At 56.3% G+C, this 18,167-nt stretch overlaps 1 protein-coding gene across 2 annotated transcripts; it reads left to right on the plus strand.

The window, feature by feature from the left end:
• The first annotated feature begins 202 nt into the window (after window positions 1-202).
• On the plus strand, window positions 203-13,701 carry mmgt1 (membrane magnesium transporter 1). 2 transcript variants are annotated; one of them, XM_041180028.1, is made up of 5 exons: window positions 203-358; window positions 1,461-1,565; window positions 10,111-10,163; window positions 11,438-11,541; window positions 13,367-13,699. In XM_041180028.1, exons 2-5 carry the CDS (start codon window positions 1,487-1,489, stop codon window positions 13,518-13,520), a joined length of 390 nt encoding a protein of 129 aa, XP_041035962.1. In that variant the 5' UTR covers window positions 203-358; window positions 1,461-1,486; the 3' UTR covers window positions 13,521-13,699. The 2 variants fall into 2 exon arrangements, with proteins under 2 accessions (XP_041035962.1, XP_041035963.1); XM_041180029.1 differs by lacking the exon at window positions 203-358 and adding an exon at window positions 562-862 and having other exon boundaries at window positions 13,367-13,701.
• Window positions 13,702-18,167: the final 4,466 nt, after the last annotated feature.

Consider the following 18,167-nt stretch of genomic DNA (forward strand, 5'->3'; position numbering starts at 1 on the left):
CGCTGGGGGGGTCCATCGGTGACCGCTTCCAACGGCAGAAATATTAATCGGGTGGCGTGTTTATTTAAAGCCGCCTTTCCGTTCGGCCCGATGATGTTGGTGACGCGGTCGCCATGGAGACGGGCGGCCGTTGCGACCCCGGTGACCCCGCCCTCCCCCGAGAGACGCGCGAGGCGTGGGGTAGGAGGAGGAGGAGGAGGAGGAGGTGGGGGGAACCCTCGCTGCCGCCTGGGAGTTGTAGTCCAACGTGGGGCGGACGTCCCGTTGAGCGCCACGGTGGGCGGGGCTCCATAAGACTACAACCGACATGGCGGCGGGCATCGTCCATCTTCCAGGTCCCGATTTGGAGAAGGAGAAGGTGGTTTGCCAGTCCGGGGGCCAATGGTCCTTTTTTTTTAAATGTTATTCCTTATTTTTTTTTTTTGCAGATACCTCCAAGCCTCCCCACCAATTGAAAGTACCTAGAGTGAGACTCACTCTAGTTAAAGGGTGGTGCCATATTGAGGGCGGGGGAGGGGGGGGGTGGGGTGGGGTGGGGGTTGCTATCATTCCCTGGATATGGGATTGGGATAATGTTGGAGTCAAGGGCGGGGGAGGAATTCCTGAAATGTTCCGCCACCAGTCCAAATTAAGAAAGAGGTGTTGCCGGATCTGGGGCCGGCAAAAGTGGGGCTGAATGCCTCGTGGTTGGTTGGGGGCAGGCAGCGCTGGAGGGAGCATTCGGGCAAGAGCGATCTTAGCCAACGCATTGGTAGCGGGGAAGGGAGGGGAAGGGTCCGAAGTAGGACCTCTGGACCGGAAGACGATTAACCGCCAGGGGGAACGAGAGCGGCCGGGCTAAAAGTAGGAAGCACGAGCTGAGGCAGGTGGATGGGGAAGCGTCGGGACCGTATCCCGGGATGGGGGTTTTTAGCCGCGACGGTTAGGTTTGGAGAAGCTGGGGCCGTGCTGCTGGGAGCAAGGCACGTTGATGGGAGGTTCGAGAGAGGTGCACAAGTTTTATGACAGGGTTGGGTAAGGTGGACGAAATCTGTTCTCGCGAGCTTCTGGTAGAAGGATGAGGGAAAACAGATTGATGGATTGGGGGAGAGATGAGGGGGAAACGGGAGAAAGTCAGGAAGATTTCTTTTTGAGCCCCTGGGTGAAGCCAGGGTGGTGAATAATTTACAGAAGAATGGGGGACTTGAGGGAGTTAAATCTGCAGGGTTGCGGGAAAGAATGATGGTGGGGGGGGGTGTGGTTGCGGGCGTGGGCTAAAGGGTCTGACTGGATTGCTGTACAGAGGGCCAGCAGGGAGTTGATGGGCCAAACGGCCAACCTCTGTGCTTTTTTTTAAAAAAACAAAAAGGGAGGCTTGCGTGGTGTCGGGTGTATGTGGAACAATGGGAGCACGGACTGGGCCTTGTTAACTCCCCCCCCACCCCCCCCAGGATTAACCCTGCCTTTCCTGTCCACTGCAGGCTTGAAGCATCGCTAAGGAGAAGCCATGGCATCGTCGGTCTGGAAGGGCCTGGTGGCTGTCGGACTGTTTGCCCTGGCGCATGCTGCCTTCTCTGCTGCCCAGCGTAAGTATAAGAGAATCCAGGTTCTCCCCTGACGCTCCGCTTGCTTAACCTTGCATTGCCTGGGGCCCTCCTCTCCTAGCTCGCCAACCAGTCTAAAAAGGTTAGCAAAAAAAAAAGAAAGCAAACCAAGCTTTAGGCTTTACTTCGAGAAGGATAGAATTGAAAAGTAGGTACATCTTGCTAAAGCTGTATCATAACTTGGTTAGGCTTAACTTGCAGGTAGAGTCGTTTGTTAGGAAGGCAAATGCAATGTTGGCATTTATTTCGAGAGGACTGGAATATAAAAGCAGGGATGTGCTGCTGAGGCTTTATAAGGCTCTGGTCAGACCACATTTAGAATATTGTGAGCAATTTTGGGCCCCGTGTATCTCAGGAAGGATGTTCTGGCCCTGGAGAGGGTCCAGAGGAGGTTCACGAGAACGATCCCAGGAATGAAAGGCTTAACATATGAGGAAGGTTTGAGGACTCTGGGTCTATACTCGATGGAGTTTAGAAGGATGAGGAGGGGGATCTGATTGAAACTTACAGAATACTGAAAGGCCTGGATAGAGTGGACGTGGGGAAGATGTTTCCATTAGTAGGAGAGACTAGGACCCGAGGGCACAGCCTCAGAGTAAAGGGAAGACCTTTTAGAACAGAGATGAGGAGAAACTTCTTTAGCCAGAGAGTGGTGAATCTATGGAATTCATTGCCACAGAAGGCTGTGGAGGCCGGGTCATTGAGTGTATTTAAGAGCGAGATCGATAGGTTCTTGATTGGTAAGGGGGTCAAAGGTTACGGGGAGAAGGCGGGAGAATGGGGTTGAGAAACATATCAGCCGTGAATGAATGGCAGAGCAGACTCGATGGGCCGAATGGCCTAATTTCTGCTCCTATGTCTTCTGGTCTTATAGTCTTATAGGCTGCACCGAAGTGTACCGTGTGCAGTTCTGGTCAGCATGTTGTCAAGGACAGAATTTGTGTGTCTTCTTACTGTATACCTTAATGAGACCACACCTGGAATATTGTGGGCAGTTTTGCTCTCCTTATCTGAGGAAGGATGTTCTTGCTATAGAGGGAGTGCAGCGAAGGTTTACCCGACTGATTCCTGGGATGGAGGGACTGACATATGAGGAGAGATTGAGTTGGTTAGGATTATATTCGCTGGAGTTCAGAAGAATGAGGGGGGGTGTCTCATAGAAACCTATAAAATTCTAACAGGACTAGACAGGGTAGATGCAGGAACGATGTTCCCGATGGTGGGGGGAGTCCAGAACCAGGGGTCACAGTCTGAGGATACATTTAGGACTGAGATGAGGAGAAATGTCTTCACCCAGAGAGTGGTGGAAATCGCTACCACAGAAAGCAGTTGAGACCAAAACATTGTATGTTTTCAAGAAGGAGTTAGATATAGCTCTTGGGGCGAAAGGGATCAGAGGAAAAGGGGAGAAAGCGGGAGCAGGCTATTGAGTTGGATGATCAGCCACGATTATAATGAATGGTGGAGCAGGGCTCGAAGGGCCTACTCCTGCTCCTAGTTTCTATGTTTTTATACATGATGCAAAGGTAGGTGGGAGAGTGTGTTGTGAAGGGGTCATAAGGAGGTTGCAGATGGATATCGATAGGTTGAGTGAGTGGGCAAAGATCGGGCAAATGGAGTTTAATGTGAAGTTGTTCACCCCTTGGCAGGAAGAACCAGAAAAAGCAGAGGACGACTTAAATGGTGAACGGCTGCATAATTCTGAGGTGCAGAGGGATTTGGGTGTCCTAGTGCATGAGTCACAAAAAGTTAGTCTGCAGGTACAGCAAGTAATTAGGAAGGCTAATGGAACGCTATCCTTTATTACGAGAGGGATTGAACGTTAAAGTAAGGATAAAAGCAAAATACTGCGGATGCTGGAGATCTGAAACAAAAAACAGAAAATGCTGGAAAAACTCAGCAGCTCTGACAGCCTCTGTGAAGAGAGGGAGAGGGCAAAGTTAATGTTTCAAGTCCGTATGGCCCTTCTCCAGAGTTTCGCAGATGCTGTCAGACCAGCTGAGTTTTCCCAGCATTTTCTGTTGGTATAAAAGTAAGGATGTTATGCTTCAGTTATACAGGGCGTCGGTGAGACCACACTTCGAATACCGTGTGCAGTTTTGGTCTCCTTATTTAAGGAAGGATGTACATGCAGTGGAGGCGGTTCAGAGGAGGTTTCCTAGACTGATACCTGGAATGAGTGGGTTGTCTTATGGGGAAAGGTTGGATAGACTGGGCTTGTTTCCACTGGAGTTTAGAAGAGTGAGGGGTGATTGGATTGAAGCGTACAAGATCCCGAACGGCCTTGACAAGGTGGACGTGGAAAGTATGTTTCCTCTTGTGGGTGAGTCCAGAACTACTGGGGGGTGTTTTAAAATTAGGGGGTTGCCCTTTGAGGGGCCGAATGGTCTACTTCTGTTCCCATTTCTTATTGTCCTTATGTATTGGTCATTATCAGTGTGTTTTGTATGTGTGGGGGTTTCTTACCCTGAGTGTGATAGTCCCAGTTTAAATAATTCCAGCAGCAAGCTTTTTGTGCATTTAAAAATAAAGAAGGTTATTTATTATCGCACGGTTGGTTGAAAGCGAGGCATCTCACTCACAACCCATCCGCACTGTCGCTCACGCAAAGATTAGGTACAGACGAGGGGCAAAGAAAACGATTCAGTTACAATTTACGATTGTTCCAATCTCGCGCCTGTAGTTTCTTAGATGAGCAGAAGCTTTGGTTGAACTGAAGGTGCGGAGAAGCTCGGGGATTCTCAGTGAGCTGCAAAGTCTCTTCTGGTCGACTTTTGAGGAGGTTGGGTCTCGGGCAAGCTTCACATTGGAAATGGGTTGGGGGGCTGGTAGGTTTGGGGTGGGGGAAACGGGGTAGTCCTTCTCCCACTTTCGAGGTATTGCTGATTATTGCTGACAGAAGCCCTGTTGAAGCTTTGCTTCTTGCGCTCATCAGGACAATTCGCAAGAATACCAAACTCGAAAAGGAACAACAATTTATACCGCACGAGAGGAGAGTGCTGATCGGTTGACAAGTGGACTCTGCTTGGGTGGAGGCGTCGCCGTGGACAAAAGCTTCGACAATATGCGTCCTTCAGCACCATTCGAAGTTTTGGACGATTTGTATTGATGGTTGTTACGTCGCCTGCCCCGTTGGTTCGCTGGCTGCCCGGAGAACAGCTTCTCACCTGTTCTAAGAGCCGGCCACCAATATGGCCGCCTCACTGGGTGACCCGTTACAAGCCCAGACCAAGCGGGCGCCCGGGTCGGTTACGTGTGCTGTGTGGCGACTTGCACACCTCAGGAGCTTGGGATGGCCGGTGTCTCTGCATCCGAGCGACCCATCCAGGTTTTGAGTTTGCTTCAGGCGAAAGGCGTGGAGTCCGCGTCAGTCTGGAAGGTTTCTTTTGTTCCCTCTCGAGGCAGGGGTGCGTACCCGCGTGGGGACGGTATTGGCTGAGTGGCAGGAAGCGGAGAGTAGTGGTTAATGGGCGTTTTTCGGGCTGGAGGAGGGTTTGGAGTGGAGCCTTGCCCGCCACTCCCCCAGGGGTCACCGTTGGGACCCTTGCTTTTCCTGATATATATTCACGACCTGGACTTTGGTGCACAGGGCACAGTTTCGAATTTTGTGGATAATGCAGAGCTCGGAAGCGTTGCGAACAGCGAGGAGGAGAGAGCAGAACTTCAAAAGTACATAGACAAGAATGGGCAGACAAGTGGCAGATGCAGTTCAATGCAGAGAAGTGTGAAGTGATTCATTTTGATCAGAAGATCGCGGAGAGACAGTATAAAATAAAGAGGACAATTCTAAAGGGGGTGCAGGAGCAGAGGGAGGTGGGGGTAAATGTGTATAAATTATTGAAGGGGCAGGACAGGTTGAGAGAGCGGTTAATAAAGCAGACAGTATCCTGGGCTTTATTCATAGGGACGTAGGGTACAAGGGCAAGGAGGTTATGTTGAAATAAAAGCAAAAATCTGCGGATGCTGGAAATCCAAAACAAAAATAAAAATGGTGGAAAAACTCAGCAGGTCTGGCAGCATCTGCGGAGAGGGACACACTTAACGTTTTGAGTCCGTATGACTCTTCAACAGAACTAAGGAAAAATAGGAGAGAGGTGAAATATAAGTTGGTTTAAGGGTGGGTGGGACAGGTAGAGCTGGGTAGAGGGCCAGTGATAGGTGGAGATAACCAAAAGGTGTCACAGACAAAAGGACAAAGAGGTGTTGAAGGTGGTGATATTATCTAAAGGAATGTGCTAATTAAGGGTACAAAGCAGGACAAGCAAGGTACAGATAGTCCTAGTGGGGGTGGGGTGGGGGGAAGGTACAGATAGTTCTGGTGGGGGTGGGGGTGGGGTGAAGGTACGGATAGCCCTAGTGGGGGTGGGGTGAAGGTACAGATAGCCCTAGTGGGGGTGGGGTGGGGGGAAGGTACAGATAGCCCTAGTAGGGGTGGGGGGAAGGTACAGATAGCCCTAGTGGGGGTGGGGGGAAGGTACAGATAGCCCTAGTGGGGGTGGGGTGGGGGGAAGGTACAGATAGCCCTAGTGGGAGTGGGGTGAAGGTACAGATAGACCTAGTGGGGGTGGGGTGGGGGGAAGGTACAGATAGCCCTAGTGGGGGTGGGGTGGGGGGAAGGGATCGAAATAGGCTAAAAGGTAGAGATAAAACAATGGATGTAAAACATTTAAAAATAATGGAAATAGGTGGGAAAAGAAAAATCTGTATAAATTATTGGGGAAAAAAGGGGATCAGAGAGGGGGTGGGGATGGAGGAGAGAGTTCATGATCTAAAGTTGTTGAACTCAATATTCAGTCTGGAAGGCTGTAAAGTGCCTAGTCGGAAGATGAGGTGCTGTTCCTCCAGTTTGCGTTGAGCTTCACTGGAACAATGCAGCAAGCCAAGGACGGACATGTAGGCTTGAGAGCAGGGTGGGGGTGTTGAAATGGCAAGCGACAGGGAGGTTTGGATCATGCTTGCGGACAGACCGAAGGTGTTCTGCAAAGCGGTCACCCAGTCTGCGTTTGGTCTCTCCAATGTAGAGGAAACCGCATTGGGAGCAGCGAGTGCAGTGGACTGAATTGAGGGAAGTGCAAGTGAAATGCTGCTTCACTTGGAAGGAGTGTTTGGGCCCTTGGACGGTGAGGAGCGGGGAAGTAAAGGGGCAGGTGTTGCATCTTCTCTGGTTGCATTGGGAGGTGCCGTGGGAGGGGGTTAAGGTGTAGGGGGTGATGGAGGAGTGGACCAGGGTTTCCCGGAGGGAACGATCCCTACGGAATGCTGCCGGTGGGGGGGGTGAAGGGAAGATGTATTTGGTGGTGGCATCATGCTGGAGTTGGCGGAAATGGCGGAGGATGATCCTTTGAATGCGGAGGCTGGTGGGGTGATAAGTGAGGACAAGGGGGACCCTATCATGTCTCTGGGAAAGAGAGGAAGGTGTGAAGGCAGGTGTGCGGGAGATGGGCCGGACACGGTTGAGGGAAGACATGTCAGAGGAACTGTGTTTGAAAGTGTCATCATCAGAACAGATGCAATGGAGGCGAAGGAATTCATGCAGCGCGTTCCAGATCCTAACCCCTCGATTGACCCTCCCTCCCCCACACTCTCAGACAGCGCGTTCCAGACCCTAACCCCCTCGATTGACCCTCCCTCCCCCACACTCTCAGGCAACGCGTTCCAGATCCTAACCCCCTCGATTGACCCTCCCTCCCCCACACTCTCAGGCAGCGCATTCCAGATCCTAACCTCCTCGATTGACCCTCCCTCCCCCACACTCTCAGGCAACGTGTTCCAGACCCTAACCCCTCGATTGACCCTCCCTCTGCTGCACTCTCAGGCTCCGGCAGACCAGACTGGGCACTCGCACCTCCAGAGACTTCGCTGCCTCCATTCGATATCTGATATCGTCATTTGCTCAAGGGGGAGGAGTGGGGGGGGTGGGGCATTTTCTCGGTCGACCTCAGTTGCCGTGATACGGTTTGGGTCAGAAGCGAAAGCTCTCGTAGCTGTTGGGCACATGGTTAGCCAAGCAACTAGACGCTAAGCATCAGGGTCTGGCCGGTGACGCTCGTGATAGCTCAGGTCACAGGCTTCCCACGCAAAATTTAGGAGGATGACGTCGGAAATGTGTTACGACTCAGCAGTTGGTAAAGCGGAGTTATTTAAAAATCCCAGAGGGAAATTGTATACAACTGTCATAACCTAAATTTTTTATTTGTTATGTTTGAGATGCAGCTCTAAATTAAGGAATCAGACGACCAGTTCTCGAGAGGTTTTACGTCAAACTAAAAAACAGTTTATTAATTTACACAGGTTGAAATGTATATACCCATGGCTACAAATTACTGCTATCATAACTTTTAACAAACTCCCAAACTAATCTCCATTAAGGCAACAGCAACCCACAGACTTAACCAGACACCAGGCAAAGCATTCTCACCTTACAAATTCAAAATGAGGTTCTTTTCACTTTGGTTCCTGTGTAGCCAGTTGGGCAGCGCGTTCCAGATCCTAACCCCCTCGATTGACGTCAAACTAAAAAACAGTTTATTAATTTACACAGGTTGAAATGTATATACACATGGCTACAAATTACTGCTATCATAACTTTTAACAAACTCCCAAACTAATCTCCATTAAACGCAGTTTAGATCTCGCGCTGCCTCTGCTCTACACACCCGAAGACTGCTGAAGTTATACCTCCCACCACTAACTGAATGCAAATTCTCATCGTATCGCCAACCTCTGAACGAAACCGCTCTTAACAATAGAACCCCTTTCGTCGTACCGATTTTATTAGTGATATAAACGTAGTGCTTGGTCTCTGCTAGCGAGGTGCCAGATTTCACCCCACTTCTTGAACGCTCTATTCAACCAAATGCAAATGCATCTCTACCTCCCTCGCATCTCAAAAGCAGCACACATCAAAGCACCCAGACGAGTTGGCTTTAATCCAATTGAGACACACACACGGACTAAACCTCTATTTTAGAAAGAAAATATTTTCCAATAATATTATATACGTTAATAGCTTCATGACAGGGTGTACAAATCGGGAAGAATTGACAGGCTTTGGGTCGTTAAGGGAGGTCTTTAAGGTTGGGAAATGCTGTTTTTAACGGAGGGGGCACAGGGAGAAAGTCCCCTGTTGTGGGGAAGAGGGGGGGGGGTGGGGTGGGGGCGCCGTCAGTATAGGACACCAGCAGGGAATTTCAGGAGAAGCTTCCTCATTTGACCGGGGAGCGCTGAGAACGTGGAACTTGCTGCCACAGGGATTGGCTGGGGGGGAATATAATGGATGTGTGTCGGAACGTCGGACTTGCGAGCAGGGAGAAGGAGGCCATTCAGCCCCTTGAGCCTGCTCCCCGTTCTCCCCCCCCCATTCAATAAGATGACGGCCAATCCAACTGTGGCCTCAACTCCACTTCCCCGTCGCTCTCCCTTCCCCCACCATAACCCTCGACTTCCTTGTCGATCAGAAATCTGTTTAACTCACCCCCTCACCTCCCATCCCGCCCCCATGACCCTCCACTCCCTGTCGATCAGAAACCCGCCTCGCTCGGCCTTGAGTATATCCGACAGCCCCGGCCTCCGCTGCTCTCTGGGGGGTGGGGGGGAGAGAATCCCACAGACTGACCCCCCCCCACTGAGAGAAGAAATTCCTCCTCCTCTCCGTCTTCAACGGGAGACCCCCTCATTCTGAAACTGTGCCCCCCTCCTCCCTCCTCGTTCTCGATTCCCACCCCCCGCCCCACACACGAGGGGGGAAACGTCCTCCCAGCATCCACCCTGTCGAGCCCCTACCCCCCCCGCCCAAATCTTATCCGTCTCGATAAGATCGCCTCTCATTCTTCTAAACTCCAACGGGTAACAGGGCCCAATCTGCTCAACCTCTCTCCTCACGAGACAAACCCCCCCCTTCGTCCCAGGAATCGGCCGAGCGAAGCTTCTCTGAACGGCCTCCGGCGCGAGCCTGTCTCCTCCTTAAGTAAGGAGACCGAAACTGTCCGCAGGGCCCCAGGAGCGGCCTCACCCAACGCCCCGGACAGCTGGAGCGAGACTCCCCCCACTTTTCCTGACTCCGTCCCCCTCGCGACGAAGGACAATGTTCCTCTCGCCTTCCCCCCCCGATCACTCGCTGCATCTGCACACCAACTCTTTTTGTGATTCATGCACCAGGACACCCAGGTCCCTCCACAGCGCACCTCAAGAGTTCCGCAATCTCCCTCCATTTAAATAATATCCTGCCTGTCAAAGTGGACAACCTCACACTGACCCAACGGACCTTGCGCCAAGATTGGATATTCTGAAGACCATCCTATCGGGAATTTGGGAGAAACCTCTTCACCCAGAAAGCGGTGAGGACGTGTAACTCGCTCCCAGAGTGGGGGTGGTCGAGGTGAATGGTGTCGAAGAGTTTAAGGCCGTGGGGGAGTGGTGGGGGGTGCAGGGGGAGGAAACTGGACAGGTGAGGGAGGAGGGAAAAGAGGATCAGGATGATGAGCTCGAGCGAAACTGCCTCTTTGACTCTGCTGCTCTCTCTCGACAGATCGATCGTACATGAGACTGACGGAGAAAGAAAACGAGACACTCCCTATAGACGTAAGTGCATCGCAACTGCTCCGCTTCCGCCCCATTATTGCCCCCCCCCCCTACCCGAGTACCCCGGCAAACCCCCTCCAGAAAATGAATACACGTTTGGGATATCGCAAGCGGGGCAGCCAACTTGCGCACAGAAAGCTCCCACAAACAGCAGCACGATGACCAGCCAGACCATCAGTTCTGTATCGTGCTGGTTGAGGGGTAAATATCTGCCCCACGGCGCTGGGGAGAACTCCCCACTATTGTCCTTCTTCCAGCAGCGACTGTGGCCTTCACCTGCTCTGTCCGGTTAACAGCCGTAAGGATGAGACAAGATTTCAAATTTTAAGACTTTTACTGTAACAAAAGACTAACGGCTTCATTGACAAAACACTGTCATCAGAAGCACCTTATCTATTAAGCCACATATAAGGGGCTTTACTTTTTGTTTTGGCACACTGAAAAACATGCTTCACAGATATACGTGACTCTGTCTGACAAGTAGGCTTCAGTGGACTGAGAGAACATTTGAGACCCGTTGTTCAAATTAGCATCTGAGCGATACCAGGACTGATGGAGGGTGGCACTGTCGGAGGGTCAGTGCTGAGGGAGCGCCGCACTGTCGGAGGGTCAGCGCTGAGGGAGCGCCGCACTGTCGGAGGGTCAGCGCTGAGGGAGCGCCGCACTGTCGGAGGGTCAGCGCTGAGGGAGAGCCACACTGTCGGAGGGTCAGCGCTGAGGGAGAGCCGCACTGTCGGAGGGTTAGCGCTGAGGGAGCGCCGCACTGTCGGACGGTCAGTGCTGAGGGAGCGCCCCACTGTCAGAGGGTCAGCGCTGAGGGAGAGCCGCACTGTCAGAGGGTCAGCGCTGAGGGAGAGCCGCACTGTCGGAGGGTCAGCGCTGAGGGAGCGCCGCACTGTCGAAGGGTCAGTGCTGAGGGAGCGCCGCACTGTGGGAGGGTCAGTGCTGAGGGAGAGCTGCACTGTCGGAGGGTCAGTGCTGAGGGAGCGCCGCACTGTCGAAGGGTCAGTGCTGAGGGAGCGCCGCACTGTGGGAGGGTCAGTGCTGAGGGAGAGCTGCACTGTCGGAGGGTCAGTGCTGAGGGAGAGCCGCACTGTTGGAGGGTCAGTACTGAGGGAGAGCCGCACTGTCGGAGGGTCAGTGCTGAGGGAGAGCCGCACTGTCGGAGGGTCAGTGCTGAGGGAGTGCTGCAAGGAAAATACTTTGTAAGTGTCTGTACTGTTAGAAAACAAGAGAGCTGATTGTAATACCTTCTCCTCCGCTTCCCTCTACAGATAGTTCTTCAAACACTTTTGGCGTTTTTAATCACCTGTTACGGAATAGTCCACGTCGCGGGGGAGTTCAAAGATATGGATGCGACTTCAGAGCTTAAAAATAAGTAGGTTAATGTGTCAGCAGAATGTGCTCATGAGTGTCATGGGAGTGTTTGATGGGGACAGTGTAGAGGGAGCTTTACTCTGTATCTAACCCCGTGCTGTACCTGTCCTGGGAGTGTTTGATGGGGACAGTGTAGAGGGAGATTTACTCTGTATCTAACCCCATGCTGTACCTGTCCTGGGAGTGTTTGATGGTGCCAGTGTAGAGGGAGATTTACTCTGTATCTATCCCCGTGCTGTACCTGTCCTGGGAGTGTTTGATGGGGACAGTGTAGAGGGAGATTTACTCTGTATCTAACCCCGTGCTGTACCTGTCCTGGGAGTGTTTGATGGGGACAGTGTAGAGGGAGATTTACTCTGTATCTAACCCCGTGCTGTACCTGTCCTGGGAGTGTTTGATGGGGACAGTGTAGAGGGAGATTTACTCTGTATCTAACCCCGTGCTGTACCTGTCCTGGGAGTGTTTGATGGGGACAGTGTAGAGGGAGCTTTACTCTGTATCTAACCCCGTGCTGTACCTGTCCTGGGAGTGTTTGATGGGGACAGTGTAGAGGGAGATTTACTCTGTATCTAACCCTGTGCTGTACCTGTCCTGGGAGTGTTTGATGGGGACGGTGTAGAGGGAGCTTTACTCTGTATCTAACCCCGTGCTGTACCTGTCCTGGGAGTGTTTGATGGGGACGGTGTAGAGAGAGCTTTACTCTGTATCTAACTCCGTGTTGTACCTGTCCTGGGAGTGTTTGATGGGGACGGTGTAGAGAGAGCTTTACTCTGTATCTAACCCCGTGCTGTACCTGTCATGGGAGTGTTTGATGGGGACGGTGTAGAGGGAGATTTACTCTGTATCTAACCCCGTGCTGTACCTGTCCTGGGAGTGTTTGATGGGGACAGTGTAGAGGGAGATTTACTCTGTATCTAACCCCGTGCTGTACCTGTCCTGGGAGTGTTTGATGGGGACGGTGTAGAGAGAGCTTTACTCTGTATCTAACCCCGTGCTGTACCTGTCCTGGGAGTGTTTGATGGGGACGGTGTAGAGGGAGATTTACTCTGTATCTAACCCCGTGCTGTACCTGTCCTGGGAGTGTTTGATGGGGACGGTGTAGAGGGAGATTTACTCTGAATCTAACCCCGTGCTGTACCTGTCCTGGGAGTGTTTGATGGGGGACGGTGTAGAGGGAGATTTACTCTGTATCTAACCCCGTGCTGTACCTGTCCTGGGAGTGTTTGATGGGGACAGTGTAGAGGGAGATTTACTCTATACCTAACCCCGTGCTGTACCTGTCCTGGGAGTGTTTGATGGGGACAGTGTAGAGGGAGATTTACTCTGTATCTAACCCCATGCTGTACCTGTCCTGGGAGTGTTTGATGGGGACGGTGCAGAGGGAGCTTTACTCTGTATCTAACCCCGTGCTGTACCTGTCCTGGGAGTGTTTGATGGGGACGGTGTAGAGGGAGCTTTACGCTGTATCTAACCCCGTGCTGTACCTGTCCTGGGAGTGTTTGATGGGGACAGTGTAGAGGGAGATTTACTCTGTATCTAACCCCGTGCTGTACCTGTCCTGGGAGTGTTTGATGGGGACAGTGTAGAGGGAGATTTACTCTGTATCTAACCCCGTGCTGTACCTGTCCTGGGAGTGTTTGATGGGGACAGTGTAGAGGGAGATTTACTCTGTATCTAACCCCGTGCTGTACCTGTCCTGGGAGTGTTTGATGGGGGACGGTGTGTGTGTGTGTGTGATCCATGCTAATTGGCCATTTTTCTTTTGTTCCTTCTCTTGTCTACCTTCTCTCTCCCTCTCTCTCTCTCTCTCTCTCTCTCTCTCTCAGAACCTTCGAGACTCTCAGGAACCATCCGTCCTTCTACCTGTTTAACCACCGTGGGAGGGTACTGTTCAGTCCGGCCGAGACGGAGACCAAGCCCATCGTCCAGAGCCCGCCCTCCACGTTGAAACTCCGGAAGCTGGAACCCGGGTGGCGCTAAACACCGCGGGGATCCCCGTTTGGGACGTTGTATAATCGTTGGCGCTGTGGGTCTGGGGGGTGGGGGGGTGGGTGGGGCGTTTGGTTTTCTTGTCGGGACCGTCGGACGCGCACTGGCCCCTTTCAAGATGGAACCTCCCGTCCGCTCACGTGTTCGAAATTCCGGGCGTTTCCCCCCCCCCCCCCCCTCCCTCCTCTCTGTCCCGCTTCCTCCAGACGCTCCCCACCCTCTCTTCCCCCCCACCCCAAACCCCTCCCTCTCACTTCCCCCCACCCCCCAAAAAAAAAAGTCAGGCTTGGGCCCCCTCCCTCCGCACCCACTCTTTCCGCGGTCGGGTGACGCCTCCCGTGGCCGAGCGGCCGGCCCGCCTCTTCCCCAGCCCCTGCAAACTCCCTGCCACCCACGGCCCCGCCCGCATGCACCCTCGGGCCATCCATGCACCACCCCCCTACCGTCCCCCCACCCCCCCACCCTGCTGCTCTGAGCATGCTGGCACCACACCGGAGGGCCAGTCGCCGCGAGGGAGGGGGCGTGCGGGGGTGGGGGCGGGCGTGCGGAGGGTGGGCGCGGAGAGCGGGATCTTGCTGTGCCACACTGCTCACCTGTGACTCGCCACAGAAGAGGGGCGAACGTCAAGGCGACTGAAATTGTGGGCGGGTGGGGTGGGTGGGGGTGGTCGGGGTGGTTGGGCGGGGGGGTGTGGTGGGGATTCACGAGCGATTCGCCCACATACCCTCCGCGGCCAGGCCACGCGCCCCCCCCCCCACCCCCCTCCCCCCCCCACCGCTTCATGCACTTGACATCAAAATGGCCGACTGCTGTCGGCCATTTTGGAACGTCAAGGGGCGCTCAAGAACGCTGTCTTTCGGCCCACAGTTCGGGAACCCGTGGAGGGAGGTGGTGTCGGGGGAGGGGGGTGGGGGAAGGGAGGGCAGAGCAGGGGGAAGCGAGGAGAGCCATGAAAATCCAATAAACAACACGCTGCTTTTCAGGAGATTTTGTGTTTTCCTTCCGGCCTCAACGCTGTCGGGCCAACCTCTTCAAAGCCTCGCCTCGTTTGGGTCTCGTTCTGTCAGGAGCCATGCAACCCCTGAGCGATGGGAGACCCCTCCCCCCCCCCCCAACTCAGTCGATTCAGGGTGGGCTTCTGGCCCTTCCTTCCGGGTTTACTGACCGAGCCCCTCGCTCGCTCCAGTTCCCGAAACGTCCCCTCGTTCTCATTCCTGAAGACGCGGCACCCCCGAGCATCCATCGCCCTCTGCTCTGCTGAGGCAGCGCCGCCCTGTCGGAGGGTCAGTGCTGAGGGAGAGCCGCGCTGTCGGAGGGTCAGTGCTGAGGGTGAGCCGCGCTGTCGGAGGGTCAGTGCTGAGGGAAAGCCGCACTGTCGGAGGGTCAGTGCTGAGGGAGAGCCGCACTGTCGGAGGGTCAGTGCCGAGGGACTGCCGCACTGTCGGAGGGTCAGTACTGAGGGAGCGCCGCACTGTCGGAGGGTCAGCGCTGAGGGAGCGCCGCACTGTCGGAGGGTCAGCGCTGAGGGAGCGCCGCACTGTCGGAGGGTCAGCGCTGAGGGAGCGCCGCACTGTCGGAGGGTCAGCGCTGAGGGAGCGCCGCACTGTGGGAGGGTCAGCGCTGAGGGAGCGCCGCACTGTGGGAGGGTCAGCGGTGAGGGAGCGCCGCACTGTCGGAGGGTCAGCGCTGAGGGAGCGCCGCACTGTCGGAGGGTCAGCGCTGAGGGAGCGCCGCACTGTCGGAGGGTCAGCGCTGAGGGAGCGCCGCACTGTCGGAGGGTCAGCGCTGAGGGAGCGCCGCACTGTCGGAGGGTCAGCGCTGAGGGAGCGCCGCACTGTCGGAGGGTCAGTGCTGAGGGAGCGCCGCACTGTCGGAGGGTCAGTGCTGAGGGAGCGCCGCACTGTCGGAGGGTCAGTGCTGAGGGAGAGCCGCACTGTCAGAGGGTCAGTGCTGAGGGAGTGCGGCACTGTGGGAGGGTCAGTACTGAGGGAGCGCCGCACTGTCGGAGGGTCAGGGCTGAGGGAGTGCGGCACTGTGGGAGGGTCAGTGCTGAGGGAGCGCCGCACTGTCGGAGGGTCAGCGCTGAGGGAGCGCCGCACTGTCGGAGGGTCAGCGCTGAGGGAGCGCCGCACTGTCGGAGTGTCAGTGCTGAGGGAGTGCCGCACTGTCGGAGGGTCAGTGCTGAGGGAGCGCCGCGCTGTGGGAGGGTCAGTGCTGAGGGAGAGCCGCACTGTCGGAGGATCAGTGCTGAGGGAGAGCCGCACTGTCGGAGGGTCAGTACTGAGGGAGAGCCGCACTGTCGGAGGGTCAGTACTGAGGGAGCGCCGCACTGTCGGAGGGTCAGTGCTCAGGGAGCGCGGCACTGTCAGAGGGTCAGCGCTGAGGGAGCGCCGCACTGTCGGAGGGTCAGCGCTGAGGGAGCGCCGCACTGTCGGAGGGTCAGCGCTGAGGGAGCGCCGCACTGTCGGAGGGTCAGCGCTGAGGGAGCGCCGCACTGTCGGAGGGTCAGCGCTGAGGGAGCGCCGCACTGTCGGAGGGTCAGCGCTGAGGGAGCGCCGCACTGTCGGAGGGTCAGTACTGAGGGAGCGCCGCACTGTCGGAGGGTCACTGCTGAGGGAGTGCCGCACTGTCGGAGGGTCACTGCTGAGGGAGTGCCGCACTGTCGGAGGGTCAGTGCTGAGGGAGAGCCGCACTGTCGGAGGGTCAGTGCTGAGAGAGAGCCGCACTGTCGGAGGGTCAGTGCTGAGGGAGTGCCGCACTGTCGGAGGGTCACTGCTGAGGGAGCGCCGCACTGTCGGGGGGTCAGTGCTGAGGGAGAGCCGCACTGTCGGAGGATCAGTGCTGAGGGAGAGCCGCACTGTCAGAGGGTCAGTACTGAGGGAGCGCCGCACTGTCGGAGGGTCAGTGCTGAGGGAGCGCGGCACTGTCGGAGGGTCAGCGCTGAGGGAGCGCCGCACTGTCGGAGGGTCAGCGCTGAGGGAGCGCCGCACTCTCGGAGGGTCAGTGCTGAGGGAGAGCCGCACTGTCGGAGTGTCAGTGCTGAGGGAGTGCCGCACTGTCGGAGGGTCAGTGCTGAGGGAGCGCCGCGCTGTGGGAGGGTCAGTGCTGAGGGAGAGCCGCACTGTCGGAGGATCAGTGCTGAGGGAGAGCCGCACTGTCAGAGGGTCAGTACTGAGGGAGCGCCGCACTGTCGGAGGGTCAGTGCTGAGGGAGCGCGGCACTGTCGGAGGGTCAGCGCTGAGGGAGCGCCGCACTGTGGGAGGGTCAGCGCTGAGGGAGCGCCGCACTGTGGGAGGGTCAGCGCTGAGAGAGCGCCGCACTGTCGGAGGGTCAGCGCTGAGGGAGCGCCGCACTGTCGGAGGGTCAGCGCTGAGGGAGCGCCGCACTGTCGGAGGGTCAGCGCTGAGGGAGCGCCGCACTGTCGGAGGGTCAGCGCTGAGGGAGCGCCGCACTGTCGGAGGGTCAGCGCTGAGGGAGCGCCGCACTGTCGGAGGGTCAGCGCTGAGGGAACGCCGCACTGTCGGAGGGTCAGCGCTGAGGGAGCGCCGCACTGTCGGAGGGTCAACGCTGAGGGAGCGCCGCACTGTCGGAGGGTCAGTGCTGAGGGAGCGCCGCACTGTCGGAGGGTCAGCGCTGAGGGAGAGCCGCACTGTCAGAGGGTCAGTGCTGAGAGAGAGCCGCACTGTCGGAGGGTCAGTGCTGAGGGAGCGCCGCACTGTCGGAGGGTCAGTGCTGAGGGAGCGCCGCACTGTGGGAGGGTCAGCGCTGAGGGAGCGCCGCACTGTGGGAGGGTCAGCGCTGAGGGAGCGCCGCACTGTCGGAGGGTCAGCGCTGAGGGAGCGCCGCACTCTCGGAGGGTCAGCGCTGAGGGAGAGCCGCACTGTCGGAGGGTCAGCGCTGAGGGAGCGCCGCACTCTCGGAGGGTCAGCGCTGAGGGAGAGCCGCACTGTCAGAGGGTCAGTGCTGAGGGAGTGCCGCACTGTCGGAGGGTCAGTACTGAGGGAGAGCCGCCCTGTCGGAGGGTCAGTGCTGAGGGTGAGCCGCACTGTCGGAGGGTCAGTACTGAGGGAGAGCCGCACTGTGGGAGGGTCAGTGCTGAGGGAGAGCCGCACTGTCGGAGGGTCAGTGCTGAGGGAGCGCCGCACTGTGGGAGGGTCAGTACTGAGGGAGAGCCGCACTGTGGGAGGGTCAGTGCTGAGGGAGAGCCGCACTGTCGGAGGGTCAGTGCTGAGGGAGCGCCGCACTGTGGGAGGGTCAGTGCTGAGGGAGAGCCGCACTGTGGGAGGGTCAGTGCTGAGGGAGTGCCGCACTGTCGGAGGGTCAGTACTGAGGCAGCGCCGCACTGTCGGAGGGTCAGCGCTGAGGGAGCGCCGCACTGTCGGAGGGTCAGCGCTGAGGGAGCGCCGCACTGTGGGAGGGTCAGTGCTGAGGGAGCGCCGCACTGTCGGAGGATCAGCGCTGAGGGAGCGCCGCACTGTCGGAGGGTCAGTGCTGAGGGAGAGCCGCACTGTCGGAGGGTCAGTGCTGAGGGAGAGCCGCACTGTTGGAGGGTCAGCGCTGAGGGAGCGCCGCACTGTCGGAGGGTCAGTGCTGAGGGAGCGCCGCACTGTCGGAGGGTCAGTGCTGAGGGAGCGCCGC

Source organism: Carcharodon carcharias, chromosome 38 (genome assembly GCF_017639515.1).
Source record: "Carcharodon carcharias isolate sCarCar2 chromosome 38, sCarCar2.pri, whole genome shotgun sequence".
Classification (NCBI taxonomy): Eukaryota; Metazoa; Chordata; class Chondrichthyes; order Lamniformes; family Lamnidae; genus Carcharodon; species Carcharodon carcharias.

Coding starts and splice junctions, on each gene's coding strand:
- mmgt1 (XM_041180028.1), top strand. CDS start 1,487: ATGGCATCGTCGGTCTGGAAGGGCCTGGTGGCTGTCGGACTGTTTGCC. Junction 1,566..10,110: donor TGCCTTCTCTGCTGCCCAGC/GTAAGTATAAGA, acceptor CTCTCTCGACAG/ATCGATCGTACATGAGACTG. Junction 11,542..13,366: donor ACTTCAGAGCTTAAAAATAA/GTAGGTTAATGT, acceptor TCTCTCTCTCAG/AACCTTCGAGACTCTCAGGA.